The sequence below is a fragment of the Mandrillus leucophaeus genome, unplaced genomic scaffold (genome assembly GCF_000951045.1).
Source record: "Mandrillus leucophaeus isolate KB7577 unplaced genomic scaffold, Mleu.le_1.0 Scaffold8, whole genome shotgun sequence".
Classification (NCBI taxonomy): domain Eukaryota; kingdom Metazoa; phylum Chordata; class Mammalia; order Primates; family Cercopithecidae; genus Mandrillus; species Mandrillus leucophaeus.
Window position 1 is genome coordinate 2,354,569 of NW_012108696.1, and position 13,836 is coordinate 2,368,404.

The 13,836-nt window shown below is 56.5% G+C and overlaps 1 protein-coding gene and 2 non-coding genes across 3 annotated transcripts in view; 1 reads left to right on the top strand and 2 right to left on the bottom strand.

The window, feature by feature from the left end:
• Positions 1–11,935, bottom strand: part of DPP9 (dipeptidyl-peptidase 9) — a 52,743-nt gene extending 40,808 nt beyond the window's left edge. The window contains exons 1-4 of the mRNA XM_011967365.1: positions 11,752–11,935; positions 10,576–10,628; positions 7,927–8,017; positions 2,187–2,443 (exon numbers count right to left, since the gene is read on the bottom strand). Coding sequence (XP_011822755.1) covers positions 2,187–2,443; positions 7,927–7,982 — 313 coding nt within the window. The 5' untranslated portion in view covers positions 7,983–8,017; positions 10,576–10,628; positions 11,752–11,935. The remainder of the gene's footprint in view (positions 1–2,186; positions 2,444–7,926; positions 8,018–10,575; positions 10,629–11,751) is intronic.
• Positions 11,936–12,154: 219 nt separating this feature from the next.
• Positions 12,155–12,226, top strand: TRNAG-UCC. The gene has a single exon. It is a non-coding gene; the product is annotated as a tRNA-Gly (tRNA).
• A 471-nt stretch (positions 12,227–12,697) lies between these two features.
• Positions 12,698–12,770, bottom strand: TRNAV-CAC. Its single transcript has one exon. It is a non-coding gene; the product is annotated as a tRNA-Val (tRNA).
• Positions 12,771–13,836: the final 1,066 nt, after the last annotated feature.

Here is a 13,836-nt window from a genome sequence, read left to right on the forward strand (position 1 = left end):
CAGAGGGGAATTTCAGACAGAAGAGGAGCAGGAGAAGGAGGCTGGGTGACCATCAAGGCAAGAGGTTCCAATGTTGTGGCCACAAGCCAAGAGATGCCGGCTGCAACCAGAAGCTGGAAGAGGCCAGGACTGGTACGTTGATCTTGAATTTCTGCCCTCTAGAACTGTGAGAGAATCACTTTCACAATGGCAGCCACGGAACACTCCTCCAAACACCCTGACCAGGACAGCAACCCCAACGGGAGCAAGTGGCCGGGGATGCCACGGGATAAAAAAGGGGCAACGGCCCATGGCAGCCTTGGTCTGGACACTTGCCGTCGTAACAGCCAACCTCTCTCAGGTTATTGAGACTCAAGCCATTTCAGTCCAATTTCTCCCAGACTGGAGTTGGCCAGCATTCTTAAAGGCCCAGACAGCCTGGGTACAGAGGCTCACGCCTGAAACCCTAGCATTTTGGGAGGCTGAGGCAAAAGGATTGCTTGAGCCTAGGGGTTTGAGACCAGCCTGGGCAACATGGCAAAACTTCATCTCTACAAAAAACTGTCTGGGCATGGTGGCACGTGCCTTTAGTCCCAGCTACCTGGAGGGCTGAGGTTGGGAGGATCATCTGAGCCAGGGAGTGCCAAGCTGCAGTGAGCTGTGATTACACCACTGCACTCCAGCCTAGGCAATGGAGTGAGACCTCATCTCTAAAAAAAATAAAAAATAAAAGACAGTAAATGTTTTTGGCCACGTGGGCTATATGATCTCTGTTGCGGTGACTCTCCCGCTGTAGCTTGAGAACGGCCAAAGTTGTCAGGAAACTAATGTGGACCAGGAAAACCTGACTTCTGAAGAAGGCTGTCGCCTGCCGACCCATTCTGGATGATTCTTCCTTTTAAATTCTTTGTTTGCCAAACCGCCATCTGATGCCCACACCAGCCTGTCTGTGGAGAGGGACTGCGCTGACGGGGGAAAGAGGACAGCCACCTGGTGTCCACCTCGGTCACTGTCGTTAGCACGTGGTCAGCCACAGGCAGAGGATGACAGCCGTTCACTGGTTCCAATGCTGGCTGGGGCCGCAGCACATGCGAGCCTGGGCTCAGAGGCTGAGGGCCCCACCCTGAGTCCCGTGGATGAGCGCAGCAGCCTGGACAAGGATCCCAGCGCCACCCCACCCCCAAGGAACACTTGGCGATGTCTGAGGACGTGGCTGCTCCTGGCATGGAGTGGGTGGAGGTCAGGAACACTGCTCAGGACCCTGCAGTGGCCGGACGGCCCCACCCCAGAGAATGATCTGGCTCCAGTGTCCGTGGTGCCAAGCGGGAGAGACGCTGCCTGTGGTGCCCAGCCATGTGTCACGCTGCTTTCAAAGACACAGGCCTGGCTGATCTCTCCAAGGTGTCCTTCCTCCCAGCTTTTAAGGCCTCTGGGTGCAGTGGGTACCATCCGGATATCCGCTGCCTAACTCATGGGAGCCAGGCCCGCCGTGGCTGCAGAGGCTGCTGGAGAACATGCAGCCTAACCCGCGCCCTGAAGGCATTTGTGGTGCAGAGGAGCCCAGTCCCATGAGGCACTGCAGACGCTGCAGAAGGAGCTGCATGCAGGCACACGCCCAGAGGAGGAAGTGTTGATCCAGGGCCTGCAGCAGGGGCTGCAAGCGTGTGGCAAGTTGCCCCTGTGCTGTCACCGGTGGCAGACCAGCTTCCGCCATCCAGGAGGCTTTCCTGGAGTCTCAGGATCCTTCCTGATGAGCCTCCGTGGTAAGCTCCCACTGGAGTTACTCCCAACTCCCTCTAGGAATGGTTCAGTCCAGTCCTGTTTGTCACGAGCCCCACCCAGCCCGGACCAGGTGGCTGGGAAGTGACTCAGGGGGTGGACCCAGCTGACTAGCACTGGAAACAATCTCCGGGCTCGGAGCCACAGGGCCAGCTTAAGCCATGACATCCTGGCCACACAGAGGAGCGGGGCTGCCCTGTGCATGGCTCCCTGCACGGCTGATCCTCCGGGGACCTCCCCACCCACCCTGGGCAGCCCTTCCCTGTAGTCAGAGCCGTCTGCGGCTGAGCCTTGAAGAACAGCACGCCCAGGGCCCGGCCATCCAAGCACATCTTCTGACTCCTGCGGACCTCTGGGAACAGAGAGGACCAGGGCACCGCGGTCCCAGATGCTGTCCCCACCCAGGCGGCCTGCAGGGCCCGGCTTACCCAGGTAGTAGAGGCGGTGGGAGTGGGGCCCAGACTCATCCGTCTTCTGCACAAACTGGAAGTCGTGGGGCGCCTTGTTAACAATGAGGCCCGAGTACTTGCGGCTGCCGTGGATGATGCTCCGGAGCCCGTCCCAAGAGTGCTTCTGCACCTGGAAGCGGGCGGCCGGGTCATCCGTGGCGGCTGCGTCGCCTCGGTCGGCTGTTGGGGTCCCAGTGGTGGCCATCCTCTCAGCCCCCTCGGAATTCAGCGAGAAGCTGTGGGGAGGAAGCAAAGACCATGAGAAAGGAGAACTGCTTTACCTACGAGCTGCTCCAACACTGCCCCTTGCGAGGCACTCAGGCTCTTCTGGACGAGCCCACCCCTGCCGCTTCCCACTTCCCTAAACCCTTCTTGGGTTGGTCCACCTCCACCTCTCTCCATGTCACCAAAGCTGCTAAGATTCAAGCCACCATCACCTCTCCAATGAATGATTTTTAAAAACTTTCTTCTTTTTGGAGATGGGGGTCTCAACTATGTTCCCCAGGCTGGTCTCAAACTCCTGGCCACAAGCAATCCTCCTGCATCAGCCTCCCAAGTGGCTGGGATGACAGGGGTGAGCCACCATGCTGGGCTTTGGCTGAATGACTGAAACCACCTCCCACCAGGATATTCCACATCCACTGCCAAGACCCCATCGCTTAAAACCCTTCCTGGTTTTCCACAGTCCCCGGGGTCACAAGCAGTCCTCGCCACACCTCAAGGCTCTCGCTGACCCCTGCCACGGCCTTGAATCTCATCCTCCTTATTCCCGTGCCCCAGCCAAACCAGCCTTCACTCAGCTCCTCAAACAGGCCGAGTTCCTTTCCACCACAGGGCCCCTGCACATGCTGGCCCTCCTGCTCGGAGTGCATTTTTCCTCACTTTACTTAACTTCACATATATATATATGCTTTGTGTTTTTTTTTTTTTTTTTGAGACAGAGTCTTACTCTGTTGCCCAGGCTGGAGTGCAGTGGCATGATCTCGGATCACTGCAGCCTCTGCCTCTCAGGTTCAAGTGATTCTCCTGCCTCAGCCTCCCAAGTAGCTGAGATTACAGGCGCCTGCCACCACGCCCAGCTGATTTTTTTGTATTTTTAGTAGAGACGGGGTTTCACTATGTTGGTCAGGCTGCTCTCGAACTCCTGACCTCAAGTGATCCACCTCCCTCAGCTTCCCAAAGTATTGGGATTACAGGCGTGAGCCACTGCGCCCGGCCTGCTTGACCAACTTCTAATCAGACCTCAGCTTAAGTACTTGGCAGGCCCTCAGAAACCTCGCACAACCATCCAGACCGAAGCTGGTCCTTCTGCTCACCTTTCACACGCCACCTGGCTGCCCCCCTCCATCCACCGTCATCACAGCGGTTATTTGTGGGACCCCTGTCTCCCCCACATCTGTCCCATTCACAGCTGTGCTCCCAGAACCTTAGCTGGTGGCTGGCACACGGCAGGCATCCTGCGGAGCACTGTGGAATGACTATCTCTCACCGCGCCCGCGGGGAGACACGCTGGGTCTCGGGAGAGGCCCGGGCGTGAAGGAATGAAAAGCCATCCTGGTCACCTGTGCTGTTGGCTTGCTGTCCAGCCAGGAAGAAGTTTGGCCTTCACTGGAATTTCCAGAGCCTCGGGATGGGGGAGGTGCAGGTGAGAGGGTGAATGGCACACACTTCCCCAAAGAACATCCCACTCATTCCTCCCACTCAGGACACTCTGGATCTGCAAAGCAGCCACCACGAGCAGCCGCTGCAGTGTCACAGCTCCCGCCACCCCACTTCCGCCCTCACCTGACTGGACTGGCCAGGCAAATATTTGTTTTACAGAAGTCTAAACATGGCCGCAGTGACCCAGTTCTGCAAGAGCCAGTGGTCTGGAAGGGGTGGCACCGGGGCCGGTCTCACTTCCCTCTGTGGGCTCCGAGTGACTGCCGACCTCGCCAGAAGCCCTGTCCTCTGGGACCAACAGCTTGGCTTGGGGAAGTCGCTGCTCGCTCGGAGGAAGTGGGAAAACCCGAGGGAGTGGACAGCAGGGACCGGGTGTGAGAGAAGTAAAGGGCAGAGACGAGTGGGCTGCCTTGACTCTGCGGCGTGCCAGTTCCGGAAAGACTCTGCCTCTTGCCAAGGGGAGCCCCCACAGGCTGACCAATGCAAGAGAAAGAGCCCCAGCCCGCTCTGAGAGGGAAGGGGAGAAAGAGCGGCAAGGACGTCAACGAGCGCCTTTGGAAGATCAGGACCTGCAATTGTCACCTCACTTGGGCTTGTGACAGCCCATTCTACAGGTGGGGAAACTGAGGCTGGGAGGGCATTGGAGCTTGCTCCCAATCAGAGCCAAGTGAATGAGCAAAGGGGGTTCGAAGGAGGCAGCCCAGCCCCCAGCCTCCCACTGAGATGCTGTGTGACAAGCCCAGCAATTGCAGCAGGAAAAGCCACAGTGCAGCCCCGACAGCTTCCTGTGCCACGCTGCGAGACACTCGTGTCCTGTGGGAACCCCGAGAGCTTCCCGTGCCACGCTGCGAGACACCCGTGTCCTGTGGGAACCCAGAGAGCTTCCCGTGCCACGCTGCGAGGCACCCGTGTCCTGTGGGAACCCAGAGAGCTTCCCGTGCCACGCTGCGAGGCACCCGTGTCCTGTGGGAACCCAGAGAGCTTCCCGTGCAGTGCTCTGCGAGACCCCCGTGTCCTGAGGGAAGGTCCTGGAAGCCAAGGAGAGTAGAAGCCACCTCAGCACGGGACATATGAAAGGCTCAAGGCGCAGGGGGCCCCTTGGGAAGGGGGCTTCTGGGTATCACGGCTGTGGGCTGATTTCTGGAGGCTCCTCTCCAACTCGACCCCAAAGAAATGACAGGGGAAAACGCTTCCCTCGTTTCCTCCTACTCCATCCAGGCTGAGCCAGCGTGTCCTGCCCTCCAGCCAGGAGGAGCACAGTTTGTTAGTTCAGCTCCTGCTGAGATGGAACTAAAGACACGAACCAAAGGATATCAGCACTTACAGGGCTCTCAGGTCGCCAGGATGTCCTTGCCCACTGCAGAGCTGCAGTTCCCCTCTAGGGCAGCGGGGAGCCACGAGCGGTGTTAGGCAGGGGCTGGGACCAGGACCGCCTGAGCACTCAAGAACCCACACCGTCCGGAGCACTGCTGGCAACAAGCCCAGAAAACTGAGCCCAGGGAGCTCCTCTGAGCGGCCTAAGCACCCCTCTAAGCTGTGCTGCCCCAATTCAAGCCTGGCTCACGGCAGCAAAGAAAAGATATGACCTTCAGAGCTCCCAAAGGGGCCATCCGTGCGCGGATAGCCTGTCTGGAAGCACCTACAGAACCGCGTGCCTTATTTCCACTGCAAAGAACAATAAAGACAATCTTGCCTCTGATCACCACAGATAGCCCAAGAAGCAAAAATTCGATCCCAGAGATGAGAAACGAAATGAGACATCGTGAGAAGCTTCCAGGAATCTTCTGGATGTGGCTAGACTCTTTAGCTTGAGCTTCCAGACAGGCCGAGGCTTGGTGCTGGAGCCTGGCCCTCTGCTCACCTCTCTCCTACCCGGAGGCACAGCCCGGACTGCAGAGAGGCTGGCGAAAGAGCGAGGGAGCGAGCGCGGGCGAGCCTGTGACTGGCTTTCTCCACCCAGCACCACCCTGTGCTGTGGTTCAGGGGAGTCAAGAGTTTACACAGCTGCAGAGATGAAAGCGGATTCCAGGCCACTAACTCAAGTCTACCTACTCCTTCCTTCAGCCAATCAGCTGGGTGCCTCTGCTCTAGACCTTCTGGCACGGTATCTGTCAAGGCTGGGTGGCAGATCTGTGATCTCCTTTTTAAATTTTTCCTTTTTTTTTTAAGAGACGGGGTCTTGCTATGTTGCTCAGGCTGGTCTCAAACTCCTGGGCTCCAGCGATCCTGCCACCTCAGTCTAGCAAATAGCTGGGATGAGAGGGGTGCAAGCCACCGTGCCCAGCTCCAAAGCTCTGTGGTCTCTGTGTCTGAGATGGTGCTTTGGTGGCGAGCAGGGGCGCGGGAGGAGTCAGACATGGGGGAAGTATTCGGACGCCCAGAAGGAACCGTAGATTCAGTGCTGACTGCGGTTCTGAGTTCGGGCTGACCACAAGGTGATAAGGCAGACAGAAAGGTGGGAGCCCCTGGCTGGCGTGGGGCAAGGGGCGTATGGGGGTGGTGAGGACAGGGTCCTACCCATGCACTAGATGGGGAAATGCCTCAAGGTGGACTTTAGGCAGCTGGCCTGGGCCAGGAAAGTGCTCCTGCAAGTGGGGGCTGCTGGGGAAACAGTATGTCATCCTCTGTTCTACCAAACTGCCCCCAGCACCGCCTGGGCCTTTAGCTTTGATGAGCAACCTTTAGAGTCACCCAGCAGCCTGTGCCCAGGTGGGACATTAGTGTATGCAGATAAGGGAAGGGACACAGATCCCCTTCAGTAACTGACCCCTAAGGCATGTGCCCACCAGACACTAGAACCGCCGGGTTTTAGAGCCCACGGCTGGGCCAATCATAGCCCTTCACACCGTCCCTGTCTTCCCCGGTCCATTCTTCAATTCCCTTCCTGATTGAGCATGCTCCATTAAAGCAAACAAGCCTAAGAGTATTAGAAAATCGAGGCCAGGCGCGGTGGCTCACGCCTGAAATCCCAGCACCTTGGGAGGCCGAGGCGGGTGGATCACGAGGTCAGGTGATCAAGACCATCCTGGCTAACGTGGTGAAACCCCATCTCTATTAAAAATACAGAAATTAGGCCGGGCGCGGTGGCTCAAGCCTGTAATCCCAGCACTTTGGGAGGCCGAGACGGGCGGATCACGAGGTCAGGAGATCGAGGCCATCCTGGCTAACACGGTGAAACCCCGTCTCTACTAAAAAATACAAAAAACTTGCCGGGCGAGGTGACAGGCGCCTGTAATCCCAGCTACTCGGGAGGCTGAGGCAGGAGAATGGCGTAAACCCAGGAGGCGGAGCTTGCAGTGAGCTGAGATCCGGCCACTGCACTCGAGCCTGGGCGACAGAGCGAGACTCCGTCTCAAAAAAAAAAAAAAAAAAAAAAAAAATACAGAAATTAGCCAGGTGTAGTGGCACATGCCTGTAGTTTCAGCTACTTGGGAGGCTGAGGCAGGAGAATCGCTTGAACCTGGGAGGTGGAGGTTGCAGTGCGCCAAGATCGCGCCACTGCACTCCAGCCTGGGTGACAGAACGAGACTCCGTCTCAAATAAATAAATAAATAAATAAATAAATAAACAAACAAACAAACATGGGCTCAGTCAGGTTGAATGGCCTGTCCAACGTCACCCAGCGAGGAAGGGGAGTGGAACCCACCTCTTGGAGCCCCAAACCCACATCCTTACAGTGAGATCAGTGGTTCTCGCTCAGGAGTGAGTCTGCCCCCAGCAAAACGTGGCGATGTCTGGAGACATCTGTGGTTGTCTCAACTGAGGGGAGTTCCTGGCATGAAGTGGGTGGAGGCCAGCGACGCTGCTCAGCACCCTGAAGTGCCCGGGACGGCCCCACCCCAGAGAACATTCCAGCCCCAATGTCCACAGTGCTGACGGGGAGATCCCACACTAGGCCATGCTGCCTCCTCGCTCGAAATAACCAGAACAGCCTTGGGGACCTGCTGGGGAATCCAGGGGAGAGGGAAAGAAGGGGCCTTCCAGATCTCAGACTGTTGGGGAATTCCGGAAGCTGGGCCACATCTCCACTGATCAGGGCCTCCAAAGCCAGCCTCACCTTCTCCAACTTCCGGTGTTCTCCTTGTCCAGGCGCAGTTTCTTAACCTTCCGCATTAACCACTCGGCTGACCTCAGGAGGGCAGGGGTGCCTGCGGGCAAGCAGGAGAGACCAAAGGGCTGCAACCCCGGCAGGTGGGGAGTGGGTGCTCCTGCCCCCTTCGCCCCCTCCCCATTTCCCCAGGCAGTCCTCCAAGCCTCCACGAGCACCCTGAGGCCAAGGGCATTCTGAAGAGACGATGCTTCAGGCCCTGCCCTGAAATGCGGGCGGTGCTGGGCATTTGCCAGAGACCGGCATCTTTCTCAACAGGAGGTTTCTTTCAAGGTGTGAAGTCCCTGGGAGTTTCAAGTGACTCCAGGGACACCACACCAGGGCACTTGCTGGAAACAGAAGAATCCCAAATTCCTCACTGTGGCCGCTCCCTGATGGCCCTGGTGACCTTGCCTACTCGCTTCGTCCTTGACCGTGACCTTTGGCCGTACTTGCCTCCTTCCTGTCCCTCAACACATCCGCTTGCTCCTAGCACACGGCTTCTGCACGACGCGCCCCTTGGCCTGAGATGCCAGTTCCCTGCTTTTGATATGACTTGCTCCTTCTTGCCCTGCGGCTCCTGATACCACCTCTTCAGAGGTCATTCCTGAGCGCCCCATCTGAAGATGCTACCTGACTGCCCCCATCACTACACCAGGATGCTGACACGATGGCCTGGACCATCATTCCAGTGGTCCCCTTCCCCAGGGAGAGTGGCTCTCACCTGGGGGCGATTCGGCCCTCCAAGGGACACTGGATGATGTCTGGAGACATTTGCGGCTGTCACAACTTGGGGGTGCCCCTGGCATGGAGTGGGTGGAGCCCAGAGACGCTGCTTAGCACCCCACAGAGCCCAGGATGACCCACTCCAGAGAAGGATCCCACCTCAAATGTCAGCAATACCAAACCGGAGACCCCTGCATCCATTACTTGGGGAGAAATTTGAGTTCAATGCCTACGTTCATATTAATACTGGAATAAACTTTCCAGGGAACAAGCATTCTAAACGAGGGGGACCCCCCAGCTCCTGGGATTCACCTCCTGTCTTCTTCCCCACTCAGGGTGAGGATTTCAATGTCTGCAGCCTCCTGGGACCTTCGTAGGGCAGAGGATCATGGGACACAGTCTCTTGAGGATTCATGGAATTCCCTAACCCAGGGAGTCTCACCTGGGGATAACTGGCCCCCGCAGGGGACATTTTTGGTAATGACGACTGGGACGGTGCGGGGAGGCATGTGGCTGATGGAGGCCAGCGATGCTGCTAAACCCCTACAGTGCACAGGACAGCCCCCCTCCCACTCCTCTGCCAGGAAGGACCCAACCCTAAATATCAGTGGCAAGGCTGAGAAACCCTTCTGTGGGTAAGGGGGCACTCCTCACGGGAATGTCAGTTCCACAGGGCAGGTCACATCTATCCTGGTCCCAACAGATCGCCTGAGCCCAGACTATGCCTGGTCCTCAACAAACATTTCTGGTTGAATGAACGAGCTACTGTCCTTTCTTGGATGCTGTCTAAAGTCAAAGGGGCCCCTTGTTTGGCTGGTGCCCAACTACCTTCTCAGACAAGCCAGGTCCCATGATGGGCATTTGCCCAAAGGCGTAAAGAAGAGAGGGCCAGCTGGGTACAGTGGCTCACGCCTGGAATCCCAGCACTTTGGGGGGCTGAGGTGGGCAGATCACCTGAGGTCAGGAGTTCTAGGCCAGCCTGGCCAACATAGTGAAACCCCATCTCTACTAAAAATACAAAAATTATCCGGGTGTGGTGGTGCAAGCCTGTAATCCCAGCTACTCAGGAGGCTGACACAGAAGAATTGCTTGAACTCAGAAGGTGGAAGTTGCAGTGAGCTGAGATTGCGCCACTGCACTCAAGCCTGGGCGACACAGCGAGGTTCTGTCTCAAAAACAAAAGAAGAGAGGGAAGCACATGGGGACAGGACTGAGATCGTAAGGGAAGAGGTTAAGCATAAAGTCACCACGAAAAATCACTGGCTGCAATCTCAGTCCAGTGGTGAAAAGTGTGGGCTCTGGTCTCAGAGAGAAGGGTTCAAATCCTCACTCTGCCACTTCTGGGGAAGTCCCTGAACCTCTCTGAGCTTCCACTTCCCCAGCAAGAACATGATACGACAGTATCTACGCCTGGGGCCACAGAAGGAATTAAATGAGACTGCACACAGACAGCTTTTAAAACAGTGTCTGATGTAGCACAAACTAAATGACAGCTAGCGCCGTCAACTAAACAAGCTACTCAAAACCACAGGAAGCGGCAAGACTCAAACTAAAGTCCTTTCAGAGGCAGAATCCACACCATTTACTGACCAGGTCAGGCAGTATAGCGGGATACAGGCACCCCTCCACCAAATCCTGTCGAAATCAGCACTCTCCCCTTCCTCTCCTCAAAGCCTTCAGAAAGCTCCTTCCAGGGGCAGCTAGAGGGGGACAGGGGTGGAAAGAAAAGCCTCCAGCAGGCACACAAAAAGCTGCAGCCACTGCCCTGCAGAGGACAACCACCCAGGGCCATAAAAATCCATTTCCTGACAATCTCTATGTTCTAAGCAGGCATAGGAATCCCACCAGCCCACACCCCAGCCTTCCTGGCTGCCAAACCCCAGCACAACTGACCTTCTAAAGGGTCCAGAGAGCCTCCATTCCAGCTGCAGGCGTGGGACACAGACCTTTATAGGAGAAACGTGTCATGAAGGTGGCAGGTTAATGGAAGCACCGGTTAGCCATTCAGCCTCCCCCACTCCGGAGCTGCAGACTGCCAGGCCCGATTCTACCTGGCTAGATTCTAGCTCTGCCTCCAAGCTCTGCAGCACCGTCTGCATGCCCTGGACAGAATCTGGGAGAAGAGCCATCCCACGGGCCCCGATTCCCCCGGGACCCAGCAGAGGAATGCAGGGATTGGTGCCTACAGTCCACACCTCCTGGGCTTTAGTCCCAGCTCCTCGAAAGCAGGTTGGTTCTTGCCGGGGAGGCAAGTGACTTCCTCCTGGGGCCCCTGGGGAAGACCAGGGGGTGGAGGCCAAGGGAATAGACCGCTTTTGATGGCTCAGAGGCGGTGTGGACAGGGAAGTGTCAGGGCTGGCCTAAGGCTGTGTGGGAAGAAGGTGGGCAGCTGGACAGGCCTGAGAAGGGAGGCTGACGGAAGGGGAATGGACCCTGTGGGCTGGACCCTTGGAAGACAGCTATGCTAACCACTACACCACCAACGCCTCGGCAGGAAAAAGAGTCTCTGGATGTCCTTAATAAAGGGATCAAGTAGGGCTGAGGATCAGGACTGGGTCGGGGGAGACCAAGCCTTGGGGAGAAGCTTGGGGGAAGGGGTAAAGGGGTGAGGACAGGATGCAGGTCGAGGGAGGTGGCCTCTGTGCACATACAGCATTTGCATGGGGAGAGGGAGGAGATCGGGACCTCCAGAGCCTGCACGGAAGGGGAGAGGGTGTCAAGGTCTGCAGCAGCGAGGTCGTTCTTGGGTGCGGCCACCTCCGGAAGGGGTCAGAGCCTGGAGGCCTGGGCAGCAACGGGATGGGTGGGGAAGCCCGACCGGGAAAGGGAGAAACTGGGAGGTGGCCTGGCCAGTGCAGGAATCGGGGAGGGAAAGAAGGTGGAAGGGGGCCTGGGGCGGAGGGGAAACGAGGCAGGGGGCTGGAGGGACCCGCAGACGGGTGCATGGAGGCCCCGGGGTGCGGGGAGGCCAGGCGATGGCGAGGGCAGGGTCAGGGCCGAGGCGGGACCGGTCAATGGCGGGTTCAGGGTCGCGGCCGGGACGGGACGAGGCGCGCGGGCGCTACTCACCGGGACGTGGGGCGGCGGCCGGGCTGGGCAGGTCGTCCCGGGGCCAGCGGCGCCTCACGGTCGCGGCTCCATGCCCGGGACTGCGGCCCCGGAAGTGGCGGGCGCGGGGGACGACAGCGGCGGCGGACACAGGGGACCCGCCGGCTCAGGCACCTTTGACCCGGAAGTTGAGCGGCCCAGGCGGCGGCCTGGGATTGGACACCACCAGGCACGTACCAAGGCGTCCGCGGCGCTTAGGGGGGAACCCCGCGGCGCGGCGGCGGCGGCCTAACGTGCGGAACGCCCCATGAACGACATCTTCCGGTGGGGTAAGGAGAGACACCCCTGTGTGACTTGGTATCATTCAGTCAAGCCCATGATACCCTACTATTAAAGATATCCGGAGACGGAGCTTGTTACCGGGGCGTTGGTGGTATAGTGGTTAGCATAGCTGCCTTCCAAGCAGTTGACCCGGGTTCGATTCCCGGCCAACGCAAAACAGACTGTTTTACCACTTTGAGTTTACTTGTTTTTGAGACGGAGTCTTGCACTGTCGCCCAGACTGGAGTGCAGTGGCGCGATCTCCGCTCACTGCAACCTCTACCTCCCAGGTTCAAGCGATTTTTCCTTCCGCAGCCTCCCAAGTAGCTGGGATTACAAACGTGCGTCACCACGCCCAGCTAATTTTTGTATTTTTAGTAGAGATGATGTGGGGGAAGGGGCGGTTCACCATTTTGGCCAGGTTGGTCTCGAACTCTTGACCTCAGGTGGTCCGCCCTCTTCGGCCTCCCAAAGTGCTGGAATTACAGGCGTGAGCCATCACGCAAGGAAAATTTTTTTAAATCCCATAAAAATTTCTAAAAGGCAGGAGGAAGTCGGAAGACAAATAATAGGACCACAATCCAGAACTTATGTTTCGGTGAATTGCAAATAATATCACTTCTCCGGTTAGGGAAAAGAGCAGAGCTGTTTCCGCCCGGGATCGAACCGGGGACCTTTCGCGTGTGAGGCGAACGTGATAACCGCTACACTACGGAAACCGGTAAAGGTCATAGTTCTTTGAACTCTCATATAGAGATGATGGTGCAGAACTAGTTACACTGTAGCACTCCAAAGAAATACTGGCTGTGGTCAACTAAGGCAATATCCGCTCTTCCTGAATACCTGTTATTCCACTTGATACAGTAGAGACCCAAAGAAGGAAAATACGGAAGACAAAAAGAAATCCAATAAACACCCTTTCCAACACACACACACACACACACACACACACACACACACATTTATTACTTTATCATAAATCCACCTTGCATTAAAACAGTGAAAGTCCACAAAACCATCCGGGGTCAAATGAACCTTTTCTTGGTTCATCTCATAGCTGAAATCTATACTTGACATCACATTAGTTTCTGCAGATAGTCACCATTTTGCTTTAGATCAAACTACTTTTTTGTTTTGCTTTGTTTTTTAAGAGAGAGTCTCATTCTGTCGCCCAGACTGGAGTGCAGTGGTGCGATCATCCCTCCCTGCAGCCTCCACCTCCTGGGCTCAAGCGATCCTCCCACCTCAGCCTCCTGGGTAGCTTGGACCACCTTGGACCACAGGTGTGGACCACCACGCCTGGGTAAATTTTTTAAAATGCGTTTGGTAAAGACGGTGCCTTCTAGCTGGGACTACAGGCGTGTGCAATCACGCCCAGCTAACTTTCGTATTTTTTTTATGGAGACTAGAGGGCCTACACTATGTGGCCCACCCAGGCTGGTCTCCAACTCCTGACCTCAACGTGATTCGCCCACCTGCAGCCTCCCAAAGTGCTGGGATTACAGGCGTGAGCCACCGCGCCCGACCCCAGCTACACTGTAAAAGAGCTTTCTGAAAACGAAAAACTGTGCGTGTATGTGTTTATATGCTAAATGCAGGAAATTTAGGAGGAAAAACAAAATACAAGCCAGACACAGAAGATCATTTAAATGTAATTAAAATGGGTTTTCATCTCATCACCCAGAGCGCGTTACACGTTAAAGCAATCTGGTTTCTCTTTCTTGCCTTTCTCTTTTTTCTTTTTCTTTTTCTTTTTTTTTTTCTGAGACAGAGTGTGGCTCTGTC